This window comes from Tiliqua scincoides, chromosome 1, assembly GCF_035046505.1.
Source record: "Tiliqua scincoides isolate rTilSci1 chromosome 1, rTilSci1.hap2, whole genome shotgun sequence".
Lineage (NCBI taxonomy): Eukaryota > Metazoa > Chordata > Lepidosauria > Squamata > Scincidae > Tiliqua > Tiliqua scincoides.
The window spans coordinates 130286739-130301008 of record NC_089821.1 but is presented as its reverse complement, the minus strand read 5'-3'; the positions used below and the strand labels follow the sequence as shown (position 1 = coordinate 130301008).

The 14270-nt window shown below is 42.4% G+C and overlaps 1 protein-coding gene across 1 annotated transcript in view; it reads left to right on the top strand.

Moving 5' to 3' along the window:
* MREG (melanoregulin) overlaps positions 1-10774 on the top strand; it is a 40210-nt gene extending 29436 nt beyond the window's left edge. The window contains exons 3-5 of the mRNA XM_066638112.1: positions 4571-4661; positions 7687-7850; positions 9318-10774. Coding sequence (XP_066494209.1) covers positions 4571-4661; positions 7687-7850; positions 9318-9449 — 387 coding nt within the window. The 3' untranslated portion in view covers positions 9450-10774. The remainder of the gene's footprint in view (positions 1-4570; positions 4662-7686; positions 7851-9317) is intronic.
* Positions 10775-14270: the final 3496 nt, after the last annotated feature.

Genomic DNA, 14270 nt, shown 5'->3' with positions numbered 1-14270 from the left:
TGTTCCTTTCTAATTCTTCCCCATTGCAGTCTTGTGGAAGACCAAGTAGGTTGTGTTTCAGCAGGTCACTGACTCCTGCCTCTCCTTTACATCTCCTGTTTAGAGAGGAAACTGCCAATGGGGTGTACAGTACCAGTGGGATAAGAGATGTAGGTAGGAGGTGATCCAGTTCCTCTTTAAAATAAAAAATCAGGTTGCAGTTGGTGGTAAAATCTAGGCCTAAATAACTGAAAGGAGTTTGACCATTTGGGATTGGATAATCTCAAATTGTCCAGAGGGCCAAGCATGAAGCAAAACATAGAATGAAATTGCCCATTTTTATGACTTCAACTCAGTTCTTAACCTTGAAGTCGGAGATCTACAGCTGATGTAAACGGATAGAACAATAAGCAGTTTTTCTTTTCAGTCTCATACTTGGTCATGAGTGGAAGCCGGTGGATCTATGCCAGCAATGGAGTACTCAGTCCTCCTGGAGTCCTGAACAGTTTCTCTAACAGCAGGCTTGTGAAGCACAATTGCAACATGAAGCAATGTCGCTGGAATTTGTTAAGAAATTTGGTTCTGTTTCTCAGGGCTTGAATCAGGATGCTGGACGGTTCTTGTACTACAAACATTAAAATTTGTACCATCTCCATCTTCTTCATTCATTTAAAATGCCGACAGCCTGATAAACAAGTTGAACTAAGGCCTCCACCAGACTGTGCAGTTTGTTCGTAGGAAAATGTGTCCTTGAGTCACATCTGTGAGTGTTAACACACGTGGATCTTGCAACTATATGTTCACCCCAATCCAGGGGGTTCTGTACATCAAAAGCCATGTTAGGCCCTGCTCTGGTACTGTCAGTGGCCTTTCAGCAGAGTACTTATGCCTGCATGTATCCCAGCAGCACTTGTCAGCAAAAGAGGTGCCTTAGGTTTCCCCTTAAGGTTTTGCCCTTCTGAGTAAACTTCCTGCTTCTGCTAGTGATGTGAGGGGTTAGGATGGTGCAGCAGTATTCATGGGCTTTTTGCTTACTGTTGTTTTTCTGTGTGAGGGTGCACTGGGAGCAAGTCCCTGGCCACTCCTGGGGGCTTGCTTCTGAGCAAGCAGAAATAAGATCATCACCAAAGCTGCCAAAACACCTGGGGACGTTCACCCAAGGAGCTGCCCATACTCCTTCACACCCATGCTGAGAAAAACAAAGATATCTCAATTCCAAGAATAATTTTTTTGTATATAACTAAGTAAAAAGAGCTTAAATTGAGATTAGAAGGTGCTGGAGGAAAATACAGCTTTACTCTTGTTTGCACCCATCTGCCACTGCATCTCCCACTAGACCACTGCTTATGCAACTTGGGCTGCCATCCTATACACTCTGTCCTGAATGTAAGCTCCTCTGAACACAGTGATTCTATCACCCACCCAAGGCAGCCCAGGCAGAGAGAGGCAATGTTTACCTGGGCTGGCCTTGCTTGTGGCTTTCCTTGCCTCTGCCGCCCATCTCTTTTGAACATGTCCTCAGCCACGGACTGCTGTTCTGAGTGAAACCCCCAGGCAGATGGCATTCAAAGAGCTGTGAGTGGATCTGTTGCAAGGAGAAACTACTGTGGGGGTGCCAGATGAGGGTAGGAATGCACCCACTCCCAATCTGTACGAGTGTGAACAGCCACATACCAGTGCACCCTGCCCCAAATCTATGGCATTTCAAATAACTCTGGATGAAAGTGGGTGAGATTAATGAGTGCACACACCTGTCCACCCATCACATATGCACACCCCTGTCCACCCCTATCTATCTACCTCTAGCCCTGTTTTAGAAGATGGTCTTTCTGTGAATCAAGCAGCGGAAGGAAAAAAGAATTGCACAGTGGAAGGAAGCGATGGATTCAATGCAGGCCCTTTTAGCAAGGAGACCAATACAAGTGGAGAAGCAATAGTTTGAAAAATTGGGCTGCAATCCTATGCACATTTTCCTGAGAATAAGCCCCATTCTACTACTACTGAGTAGGCGTGCAAAGGGCCTACTAATATAAATGGAGACACCCTCCTTCTTTCTCTCTCCAGCAGGAAGATGTTTGAAGCACTGATGAGAGGGGCTCTGTCTGCTGGTTCTCTTGGTATCTCCTCCTCCCTATCCCAACCAGATTCACAAAGCAAAAGATCAAGCAAAAGCCACTTTTGCTGCCTACTTGCCACTCGCAAGGGGTTGAGATAGCTGCTCGAAACAAGGGGAAGGCAGCTCTGGCAAAGGAGTGCTCTGCTGACAGTCTAAGGTGCTCTTACTTCAGAGCCTCACAGAAATCTTCTCAGAGGACTCAAACTCTGGAATATTGGGCAGCCACTGGAGCTTTGCAACCATATGTTCTAAACCTGTTTGCTATTTGTAAGATTTGCTACTTGCAGAATAAAAAGTGAAAAAGATGCTTGGTGTGTTCCATGAGAATATGCTCACGACTAAGGAAACCCACATGGGTTTTGTATCCAAACTTGCAGTTATTCCTTGGAAAATACTCATTTCCATGTGGGTTTCTGCATGTCCAGTCTGGGCCCAAGGCAATGTGGCTGGTGCTAGGCTCCTTTGCTGTCATATTAAGGGAAATGCAAGTCCCGCATTTAGTGATGGTGGTGAAATAAACCCCATTGGCAGCTGATCAGAAAATGCTAAGATGTGCCTACATTTCCAACATCCCCTTATATTATTTTTTATCTCACAGTTGTATGTGCTTTTGATGTCCTTCAGTAAACACCAAAAGTTTTAAAGAAATCTTGCGGAATCACTTTCCCAAATTAAAAAGGCAGAAATGCAAAGTGAAATTACTTCACTGTACAGACTTATATGCCCCCTGGTGGTGAAAACTAATCACAGATTAATACAGTACATCCAGATGCAGGCAGGCTGCTGCACAAGTACTGGAGAGCTTAAGTACTTAGTTGTGGAACCACTCACTGTTCACTTCCCTTCTTAGTCAAAAATCTGATTTCTGTTTCTGATTAGAGCACTGTTCTTCAAATGATTTTGATCTTTTGATAGGTTCTATGTTTCAACTTTATTTAGGACTGATCTAAAAATTCAGGAAGAAACACTGTCAGTATGAAAAGTGTGTGTTTCTGAGAATGTTCTTTGAAGGATCACCAATGTCCCCCTTTTTTTGGACCAGTTGCTGTAGTTTTTAATGCTGTTTAGAGTCATTTTTGCTGTGTGAAAATGGTCCAGTCTTCCTAGTAAATGTAATCATGTAACCAATCAAATCTGATTATGTGACAGCATCCCGGAGGGTAAGCAAAGCTCATTTGCAATCTCATTACATAGCCCATTGTTTCTCAGACTGTGAGTTGGGACCCACTAGGTGAGTCATGAGCTAATTTCAGGTGGGTCCCCATTCATTTCAATGTTTTATTTTTAATATATTGGACTTGATGCTACCATGATATGTGACTGCATTTGAGGAAATGTTACAAACCTGTACTTTTAACAAGCTACTATGTATATTCTTTTAGCAATGATAGTTAATGGACTTACTTTTGGGTAAGTGTGGGTAGGATTGCAGCCTGGGATTGTGAAAAATGTTCCTGCTTGATGATGTCACCCTGTCATGACATCATGTACGGTAGGTTCTGACAGGTTCTCATTCTAAAAAGTGGGTCCCAGTGGCAAATGCTGTGAGAACCACTGGTAGCCAATAAAATAACTTTATGTCACTGACATCACAGTAATTATGATAAAGGACTATTTTTCAAACAAAAAACAATGGCCAAATTGAAGCTGATTGAGGCTTCAAAAGACTTGCTTTCTGGAGTGTTGCTGCCTAAATGTCTGGGGTTGGCAGTGGAGAGGTCGAGTGTGCCAGGGGCATTGTTATACTGTAGGACTCTTGGCCCCTTTCATCCTTCCACAATTGCTATTTATGGGGAGAAGAAAATATCTGTGAAATGCCCCTCTCCCTGTTTTGACTGCTCTCAGGCTTCATTTGTGCTTATGTGTAATTATTTCTGAAATGTCCCAGAATGACCCTTCAGTTGTGAAAGGTTTTCCCAAAGGTCTCTGAATAATCCCAAGATTTTTTTCTCCCACTTCAGTAGAAAGTGAGAGAAGCCCCTCAGTTAAAGCCCACATTCTTTTGTGCCTGACTTCAGCACCCTTTTCATCCTAAAGGAGTTTACTCTTAGGTGTTTTTATGGTCCAAGGAGAAGTGAAAAAATTGGTTTTCCCTGTTAACTGGTCAGTTTTTCCACTCAAAAAGATTAGTTTGTCAGAGTTTGGGCGTAAGCGGGAGAAACATTGCTGTGTGGTGTCTTTTACAGGGTGAGGTTTTGTTTTTGTCTCAGAACAGGGACCCCCTTCCACTTTTATTATCAGAACATCTTCTAGTTTTCTTTTTCTAGTGCTAGTAGTGTTAAAGAGAGTATCATATGAGGTGAGAGAACCATAGCCGAGGGCCATATAGAGCTGCTAAATAAATTGTTTTCCTGAACTGTATTTTGCTTCAGTGTAATGTAAGTGAGCTCAAACACATGAACAGGACTGGAGGTGTGGGAGAAGGGCAGTGAAGAGTTCAGAAATAAAGATGACCATGAGTTGCTTCCTTGGCAGGAATGGCAAAGACTGAACTATGACATCTACAGTCTACGGCAAATGAGAAGGGAAGTGCGGAACAGATGGAAAGGCATATTGGAAGATTTGGGTAAGTATTTTAGTAAGTACTGTAGTCCATAGAAGGCCTTTTTTTCTACTGACGAATTCAGAAAATATATGTGAGGTATATGAAACTATTAGAGGTGTGTGAAAACGATTTTATTTTTTCATGGATTTTGGTGTTTTCCAAAGTTAGAAGTGCAGAAAGGGTGCTATGTGTTTTTATCCCAAGGGTGCATTTTTATAAATTATTAATTTTAATTGCTTTAAAAGTGTAATAGGTAGGTGATATAGGTGATATAGTGTCAGCAGATGCATCTACATGCACGTAGAGGTGTTAAGTAGAGGTGTTAGAGAATGATTTTATTCTTTCACAGGTTTTGCAGATTTTAGGTTTTTTGTTTTTCATTTTACAAAAATGAGAAGAGCAGAAAGTGTTATGTGTTTTTATTTTGTTATCACAAAAAAAATTCCACTTCTAATTATTATGAGGGCACACCAAATTGTTTTGGGAGAAGTCCGTTTGTAAAGAGGTTCTCTGAGATGAGCAGAAAGTTCTGAATGTTTTGGACTTAGCCCACTTTTTCTCCAAATTGCTTGGCTATGCAAGAGATTGATAGATGATAGGGAATGGGTGAGTAGCGAGGATGGGAGGAAAAGGCAGCCGTATTCAGAAGCTTGCAGCAGATTGAAATCTAGTTTGGAAGGTCTTTTGCATGTGCAACAAGAAGATGCATAGAGAGGCTGCAGCAGCCAATGAAACAAGTTTACCAGATGCAGGGGAGTGGCAGCAAGATGCAAGAATCTTGTAGTTTTGTGTGCTCCCTGAGTCATCTAGTGGGCCGCTGTGAGATACAGGAAGCTGGACTAGATGGGCCCTGGGCCTGATCCAGCAGGGCTCTTCTTATGTTCTGCGGTAAGTGTTGCTGCTAATGTTCTCTTTGTTGCAAAGTGCTCAGATTATTGCCTGACTATTTTTGAAAGCTGTTCTTATGTTTTATTAAAGGATTAATATGGAGCTAACCTAGAAAAGCCAGGGGTTACATTTCAGGTTTGGGGGAGAGGATAATATTCATAGCTAAGTTTAAAATTTGCACGCATTTGGATATCAGTTACTGGAAAAAAGTAGCAAATACAGGGGGGAAATCCGCAAATCCCATATCCGCAGTTTCGGTTAACCAGATTGGATCCACAGGATACCCGCTTGCTGGTTTCACATAACTATGGGGAGTTCAGGAATTGAACCCCTGTGGATATCAGAGTCCACCTGTATTGTTCCTTTTTCGCACTATAACAATAAAAGCAGTCTTAACACTACTGTTTTTCTGCATTACATAAGAACATAAGAACAGCCCCACTGGATCAGGCCATAGGCCCATCTAGTCCAGCTTCCTGTATCTCACAGCGGCCCACCAAATGCCCCAGGGAGCACACCAGATAACAAGAGACCTCATCCTGGTGCTCTCCCCTACATCTGGCATTCTGACTTAACCCATTCCTAAAATCAGGAGGTTGCGCATACACATCATGGCTTGTACCCCATAATGGATTTTTCTTCCAGAAACTCGTCCAATCCCCTTTTAAAGGCGTCTAGGCTAGACGCCAGCACCACATCCTGTGGCAAGGAGTTCCACAGACCGACCACGCGCTGAGTAAAGAAATATTTTCTTTTGTCTGTCCTAACCCGCCCAACACTCAATTTTAGTGGATGTCCCCTGGTTCTGGTATTATGTGAGAGTGTAAAGAGCATCTCCCTATCCACTCTGTCCATCCCCTGCATAATTTTGTATGTCTCAATCATGTCCCCCCTCAAGCGTCTCTTTTCTAGGCTGAAGAGGCCCAAACGCCGTAGCCTTTCCTCATAAGGAAGGTGCCCCAGCCCCGTAATCATCTTAGTCGCTCTCTTTTGCACCTTTTCCATTTCCACTATGTCTTTTTTGAGATGCGGCGACCAGAACTGGACACAATACTCCAGGTGTGGCCTTACCATAGATTTGTACAACGGCATTATAATACTAACCGTTTTGTTCTCAATACCCTTCCTAATGATCCCAAGCATAGAATTGGCCTTCTTCACTGCCGCCGCACATTGGGTCGACATTTTCATCGACCTGTCCACCACCACCCCAAGATCTCTCTCCTGATCTGTCACAGACAGCTCAGAACCCATCAGCCTATATCTAAAGTTTTGATTTTTTGCCCCAATGTGCATGACTTTACACTTACTGACATTGAAGCGCATCTGCCATTTTGCTGCCCATTCTGCCAGTCTGGAGAGATCCTTCTGGAGCTCCTCACAATCACTTCTGGTCTTTACCACTCGGAAAAGTTTGGTGTCATCTGCAGACTTAGCCACTTCACTGCTCAACCCTGTCTCCAGGTCATTTATGAAGAGGTTGAAAAGCACCGGTCCCAGGACAGATCCTTGGGGCACACCGCTTTTCACCTCTCTCCATTGTGAAAATTGCCCATTGACACCCACTCTCTGCTTCCTGGCCTCCAACCAGTTCTCAATCCAGGAGAGGACCTGTCCTCTAATTCCCTGACTGTGGAGTTTTTTCAGTACCTGACTGTGGAGTTTTTTCAGTACCTGTAAGTAAGTAAGTAAAGTAAAGGGACTTGTGCTTTCAGCATTCATAGGCTGTACACAAGCCTGTTTTAACACTAGTCGTTTGGGGTGAAAAGCCAGTGAATTGTCCAAGATGATAGGCCCTCAGCTTCTAAGGGATGCGGTCTCTAGCTTTCCTTTCTCTGATTAACTTCCCTGAGCAAATTCTTTGAGCACTGGACTTCAAAAGCCCCTTGATCCTGTTCTCATGTATGTTAATCAAACAGGGTGCACGAGAGGCGCATAGAACAAAGACATCCTCTCAGTGTGGGGTGATAGGCATGAAATACCTAAGTTGTCATTGTTAATTACTATGCTACATTGCTCTGTAGGGTCACTGATCTCCCATGTTGGGTTGTAAGTTGGATTTGAGCCACTTTTGTTTCTTTGCAGCAATTTCTCTGCAACCAAGATTTTTCCAGAATGGGAGTTTGCTAAAATGGAACTAAAAATCTTTCTGCTCCAGGTTTCCAGAAAGAAGCAGATACCCTGTTGTCAGTGACTAAGCGAAGCATCGTCAGTGATTCTCAGAACATGAGCAAAGCCTGTGAGATCCTCTTGAAGCTGTCTGAGGAGACAACTATTTTCCCAATAAACTGGGAGCTTTCCGAGAGATACCTCTTTGTGGTGGTAATTAATCCCTGTCTTTTTCTCTCCATCTTTGATTTTTGTTTCTTTTGAAAACGCTGTCAAGGATGGCTTGTCAGTTAGGGACCATGAAAGTCAAATTCAGTGTTTTAAAAAAAACAAACCAACCAGATAGACTAATGTTCAAAAAGCAGGACTGGCCCTCAGGTAATGGGCCTAACAGCCTAACATTGAGAGGATACTCCCTCTCAAATGAGGAAAAACATAGTTGCTGCCACTGAACGGGCTAGTGTGAGTCTTACAAGTTCATTGTCAAAATACAATGAATAATGTTTAGGTGTCTAGCAAAGAATTTCTCACAATTGTTCATCTTCATTTTTGAAAATAGGATTTCTAATTCTCCTAGTTGCACAGAACACTTTAGAAATGTGTGATTAGCATGGTTAAAAGCTAAGAATCTACCTGGAAGGGGAATTGTCTCTGGCTTCTAGAAACCATGCCATCAGTGTTTCCCCACATCACTTTGCTTTCTTTTATGGGCTGTGTTCCTAGCCTGCACTGCCCACTTATTCCTAGTTTCCATATCTGTGTTTGCAATACTTACCCTCAATGTCTCCAATGAGCCTCTGGCCCTCCGAAGATTTGTTGAAGCCCACACTGGCCCAACGCAACTTCTCTCAGCGTGACGGCGACTGTTTGACCTCTCATGTGAGCTGTGGGATGAGGGCTCCCTCCACTGCTTGCTCTTTCACATCTGTGATGCAGCAGCGGCAGCAAAGGAAAGGCCAGCCTTGCTTTGTGCAAGGCCTTTTATAGACATTGAGCTATTGCAAGACCTTCATTCGTTCATATAAGTTCATCTTTAATATATTCATTTATGTAAACTTATGTAAATTTATTCAAATTTTAAATATAAGTTAATTCTTTTTTTCCCCTGGCCTCCGACACAGTGTCAGAGAGCTGATGTGGCCCTTCTGCCAAAAACTTTGGACACCCCTGATCTAGAAGCAGAATGTATCTTCAGATATCAATACTGAATTTTATCTAGAGGCAGAATTTCAATATTTTTTCCCCTCTACAAATCTTACTCATAAGGAAATGCAGGATCAGTATAATTCAGTAAATTTGGGTTGCAATCCTATACACTCATACCTGGGAGTAAATTTAATTGAACACAATGAAGCCTACTTTTGAGTAGACATGCGTAGGCTTGTGATGTTCAGTGGCTTGCATTCTAGTGGGCCTTGTCTCCTCTCTTGTTATACACTATTCTGTTTATGATTGGTCAAGCTCAGTGTTGTCTGCCATGAATGAAAATGCTTTCTAGATATTGTGTCTGATCTGGCACAGGGCTTTACATCGCTCACTTTGGTATGCAGGTGGAGCTGTCTATCGAAGGGGATTATCTCAGCAGCATTCATAATTATGAGAGCCATTGACTGCATTATTGATCATTGTCTCTGTACATCCTTTTGCCATTCCAACACTGTCACCTTTCCTTTTCTGCAGGATCGTCTTATCGCTCTTGATGCTGCTGAAGAATTCTTTAGAATTGCCAGTATAACATATCCAAAAAGAATTTCTGCAGCGAAAGATGAAGACAATCTAAAAATGGTCCACTGCAATTCTTCTCTGTCTTAACACTGGTTCACCTTGCCTCCTCCTGGAATAGACATGGATTTTTGTTTTCAGAGGAACTAGCCAGAGTAGGGTGAATTTTTTATTCAGAAAAACTCCCATGTCTTGGAAGTGCAGGATAAATTCATCTTGAGTTACCTGTTGTGCACTGTGTAGGACGATGCAATACATGTTCTTGTCTCATAAGAAGACCTGTGACAGTAATCGGACTCTGCCGTAAAGTTCGCTGGTGCTAGTCTTACAGGTACTATCAGTGTCAAAAGTACATGCATTCCTGCATTTGTAGGCCCCCCCCCAACCTCCGTACAAAGCGTTGCTTCTTGTAGGTGAAATAATTTTCTCTTTGACAACTCAGTGTGTTGATCGGTTCCTTCTTATAACTGGCTGTTTCCATGTGCTCTTATTTATGTGAACTTTTGGAGGGTGAGAAGTTGACTTCTTTTAAAGCTGCCATTTCATCAAGTCCTTTTTGGAAGAATGCTGTGGCTTGTGCCAGCCAAACTCCTCATGCTCATCTATGCAATCAAAGATCCTCTGTCTCGCAGATGTAGAAGAGTTACGTGTCAATTTGGGTTAAATGTTGTGGGGATTGTCAATGCATATTGGACATTACTTCCTAGCAGCAGAGGAAGGAGAGTCTTGTTGTGTCTTTAAGTAGTACTGTTAGCAGGTGAAGAAGCAGCAGATCAAATTCCACTCCTTCCAAGCTGACATTTTGCCACTAGGGATCTAAAAATCCACCTTAATTATTTCATATTGAGCTTCCCCAACCAAGCATGAATCCATTTTGAAATCTTTGCATATGCATCTATTTTAAGATGTTGTATTTGTAAAGCAAACATGAGCCTTACTTTATAGGAAAAAAACTGTAAGTGTCTTAGATTTTGTGAATTGACTACTAATTCCAGATGCTTCCTGTGCTCCAACTGCTATTTTTATCTGTATACAATTCTCAGTAAGCTGCTAAACTCAAACATTCTGGTCTCCTAAAGGTTTGCTTACACTGAGCGTTCAGTAATTGAGATGAATGAGGTTTGGCACATCTGTCTGCTTTTCACCATCTTAACTGTTTGAACAAATGTACTGACTTTACAGAAGCATATATTATGTTAACAGAGCCTAATAATGCAAACTGTTTTAATATGACTCAAATATAATATCTTGCTGTTTCAATCTGGTAATGAGCAATACAGTAATTTTAAACTACAGATGTGGTGATGGTTCATCACTCTTTTTTAAAAAAAAGAAAAATCTGTTCTCATCAGATGGCATTTGATTTTTGTGGTCGTAACACAGCTAACAAAATAGTAAGATATAAATTTTTAATGTGTATCACCAGTGCTATTCACCACTTGTATGAACTGTAAATGGTTTTTTTGGTCACTTTTCCTAGGAAAAAGCTCTACATATTGATTCTATATATTGATACCTCTATTTAATAAATACAAAGGTTCGATTTGATTTTCCCCTCTCCCTTTTTGAAGTGTGGACTTCTGGTAAAACAGGTCAGTTGTGATGAAAACATGAGACCAGATGAGTCTTCCACTTTTATCCAAGGATATTGATGGATTGTATTATTCCAGTCGTTGTGTACTACTTTATGAGACTGGGGGCACAATCCTAACCAGGTCTACTCAGAAGTAAGTCCTATTTTGTTCAATGGGGCTTACTATCAGTGTGGTTAGGATGGCAGCCTGGGGCTGTTATCTTATATGCATTTTTCTAAAATCAGCAGGCATGTCCATATTTTATGTTTGTTTAATACATACGCATGTTCCTGCATGTCAAATGTTTTTATCCCAGGGTTGGGTGAATTCTAAAGTTCTGTTACCTTCTCCCCCCCCCCCCCAACATGATCAGCTGTTCCATAACTGAATGTACAAATTTTTTTTTGTGTCGACCACATGCTGCTGCTATGGGCTAGGATCTGCAAGTGGCAATAAAAGTGTCTCACTTCCTGCCCCCAACCATGCATAGGGAAACCTAATCAGCTATTCTAGTCTTCCAATAAGAGACAATCAACACCACAGATCTCCTGTCAATCAGCTCTAGTTTCCACTGCTAGGGGGCATTCAGTCTGTCCAGGTCTTGGCTGGTGGGGGAGAAAGGCTTTACCTGTTTTGACATCCTTTCTTCCTGGAACCTCATGCCTACCTTCAGATGCCCTAGGGCTATGTCCACAGTTTGAAAAATATTTATGTCCATGTAAAGGATTACATAAGAAGCCTCCTTATACAGGGAGCCCCCATATCCGCAGATCCCATATCTGTGAATCGTGTCCGGGGGTTCCCAGCACATTAGGCATTAAGAATGTCACTTCTGGTTTCTCCATTAAACCAGAAGTTGTATTTTATTTTTGCCTGCCGAGCTTAGTCTGAGCTCGGCAGAGACCGGGACAGATGTCTTTTGCCTCTGCTGAGCTCAGAAGCCCCTGAAACATCCTGCATGCAAAGCAGATGTTCTCCTAAAGAGCTGTGGCCCTGCATCCAGGATGGTAAAGTGTTAATAGAGGAAGGAAAGTCTTACTGACCTTGTTTGGGTACGAACTCTCTCTGATGTAGGATTGAGAGTAAAAGGAATCTTTCCTTTCCCCACCAGATGTAAGGAGGCATGTGTTTGCATCTGTCACTTATTAGGAGTGACTGGTTTGAACACCACAGAGCAATGCCAGGCTGCCACAAAGCCATGAGGGATAGCTGCCAAGAATTTGACTAGAAGGTGGCCTTTATTTCCCCTACTTAGGGGAAATGTATTTGTTATTGACTGCATTTCCCCCCCCCCCACTTTTTAAACATATTTCCTAGAGGAGAGACTGCCATTTGTTCTGATCATGGTGAGAAAGGGCTGGGGTGTGTCCTAATGGCATTGGAGGGACATTTGCCAACACTAAAAAACCAACTGAATGCTACCTGTGTTTTTTACATGGTAGTTCAGGTTCACCACTGTACTGTGAAAGGCACTGTTTTCAGTTTCCCATGTGCTTCAAGTAGACAAGACAGCTGTGAATGATCTCACTACAAACTATCATCTCTGTCCCATCTTTGATATGCTAAAGTGTTTACCTGGTTGTAGGCCAGGCTGCATTGCTGTTCATGCAGTACAAGGCTATGAAGGCAGTATGTTTCCACAACATGGGCAGCAGTAGAGAGAGTGGAGAAAGAACAGAAATAAGCAGAAGAGGTGGAACAAATTCTTCATCCTCCACCCTAAACTCCTCTTTCACAGTGCAAACAATGCTGCACTTACTCTTGCAGGTAAGTGCAAATATATCAAAAGATCCGTTTGGGACCATTTAAGAATGCTCTAAGGAAGAATAAGAAATGTAAAAATGTCAGTGTGTCATGGAGACAGCTACACAAGGTTAGTAAGAATTCTTCAATGCTTCTTGAAGTCAAGATGGCTTAAGTCCATTTACAGAGTCACTTCTATAAATATGCCAAGATTTTATGCAGGTTATTGGTATATAAGTACAGTTACGTAAAGAATAACTTGCATACCGCCTCAACAGCTATGTAATTCCTTCCATAAGAATTCCAGTACAGCAATACCTTGATTTTCATCACTTTTCTATTTCAGCCGTTTTCAATTATAACTACATTTAAAATTTCATCCATATCCTTTCCTCTTTCATCTGATTTCATCCAATCTTCCACAACATTCGTTGACATTCTTATGTTGATTTTTATTTTATTTCTGTTTATTTAGGTTTCACATGCATTCACATAACCAAATAAGGTTATAGTTTGACACTCATCCATTTTTTACTTTTGTTCATGCTCTGGTCCCTAGCCAGATGAAAGCGCAAGGTATAACCAGTAGCTTATAGACTATAGTGCACTTAAAGTGTTTGAGCACTAGATGGCACTGTTGCCTCATTTACTGAGAACAATCCAAACCACAATTGATCAGCACAAGCTGGCCCAGGAGTATCACAAACATGCCATAAGGTACATTTGGGCCTCCTTGTGAGCTGGGGAGGCTGGCGTGAGGATGTACTCCGGCCTCCTCATGCTAGAGTCAGGCCTGTAAAGGATGAGCTCATGCTGGCCTAGGGAGGCTGACACAGGGTTGGGGAAATTGGCTGGAGAGCAGAATGGGGGTGTTTCTGTTTCGGGGTGGGGATGTGGGCGGACCAGGGCTAGGAATGGGTTGGGACCGGCATGAGTGACCTAGGCCATATCCTAACTCCCCTCCTGAGCAGCCCCGTGTTATACTGGGCTACTTGGATCTGTACCAGAGATTTTGCTGGCACAGATCTGAGTAGCCCCATTGAAGTGGCTACCATGCTCAATGGGGGGGGGGGGGAAATCTCTAGACACAGTGCATGCCAGTTGGCCTGCCTATTCCAGTGCAGGATAGGAGTGGGCTGTAATACTTATTGTGCTAATTTATACTATCCTAGAATTTTACAGCCAGTTGCACGCATATGCAGAGTACCATTTTCCCATATAAATTTTCCTGTTGTTCTTAAACAGAACTTTGTCATGTTTGCTCTTTACAGCTCTTAATTTGTCTGTTTGCTTATTTGTTTGTTTGAAACTTCTATTTTAGCAGGCTTTTCAAAAGGAAAAAATCTGAGACTCAAGGTCCAATCATATCCAACTTTCCAGTGCTGATGTAGCTGTGCCAATTGGGTGAACACTGCATCCTGTTTTCAGGGGGGGGGGGGGGTCACAGAGGCCTCTTCAAGGCAGGGGTATGTTTGTTCCCCTACCTCAGGGCTGGATTGCTGTTGCATCAGTGCTGGAAATTTGGATAGGACTGGGCCCTTAGATAAACAAAATGTGGCATTTCTTTGTTTTTCTGAAAGAGCTACCAAATGCT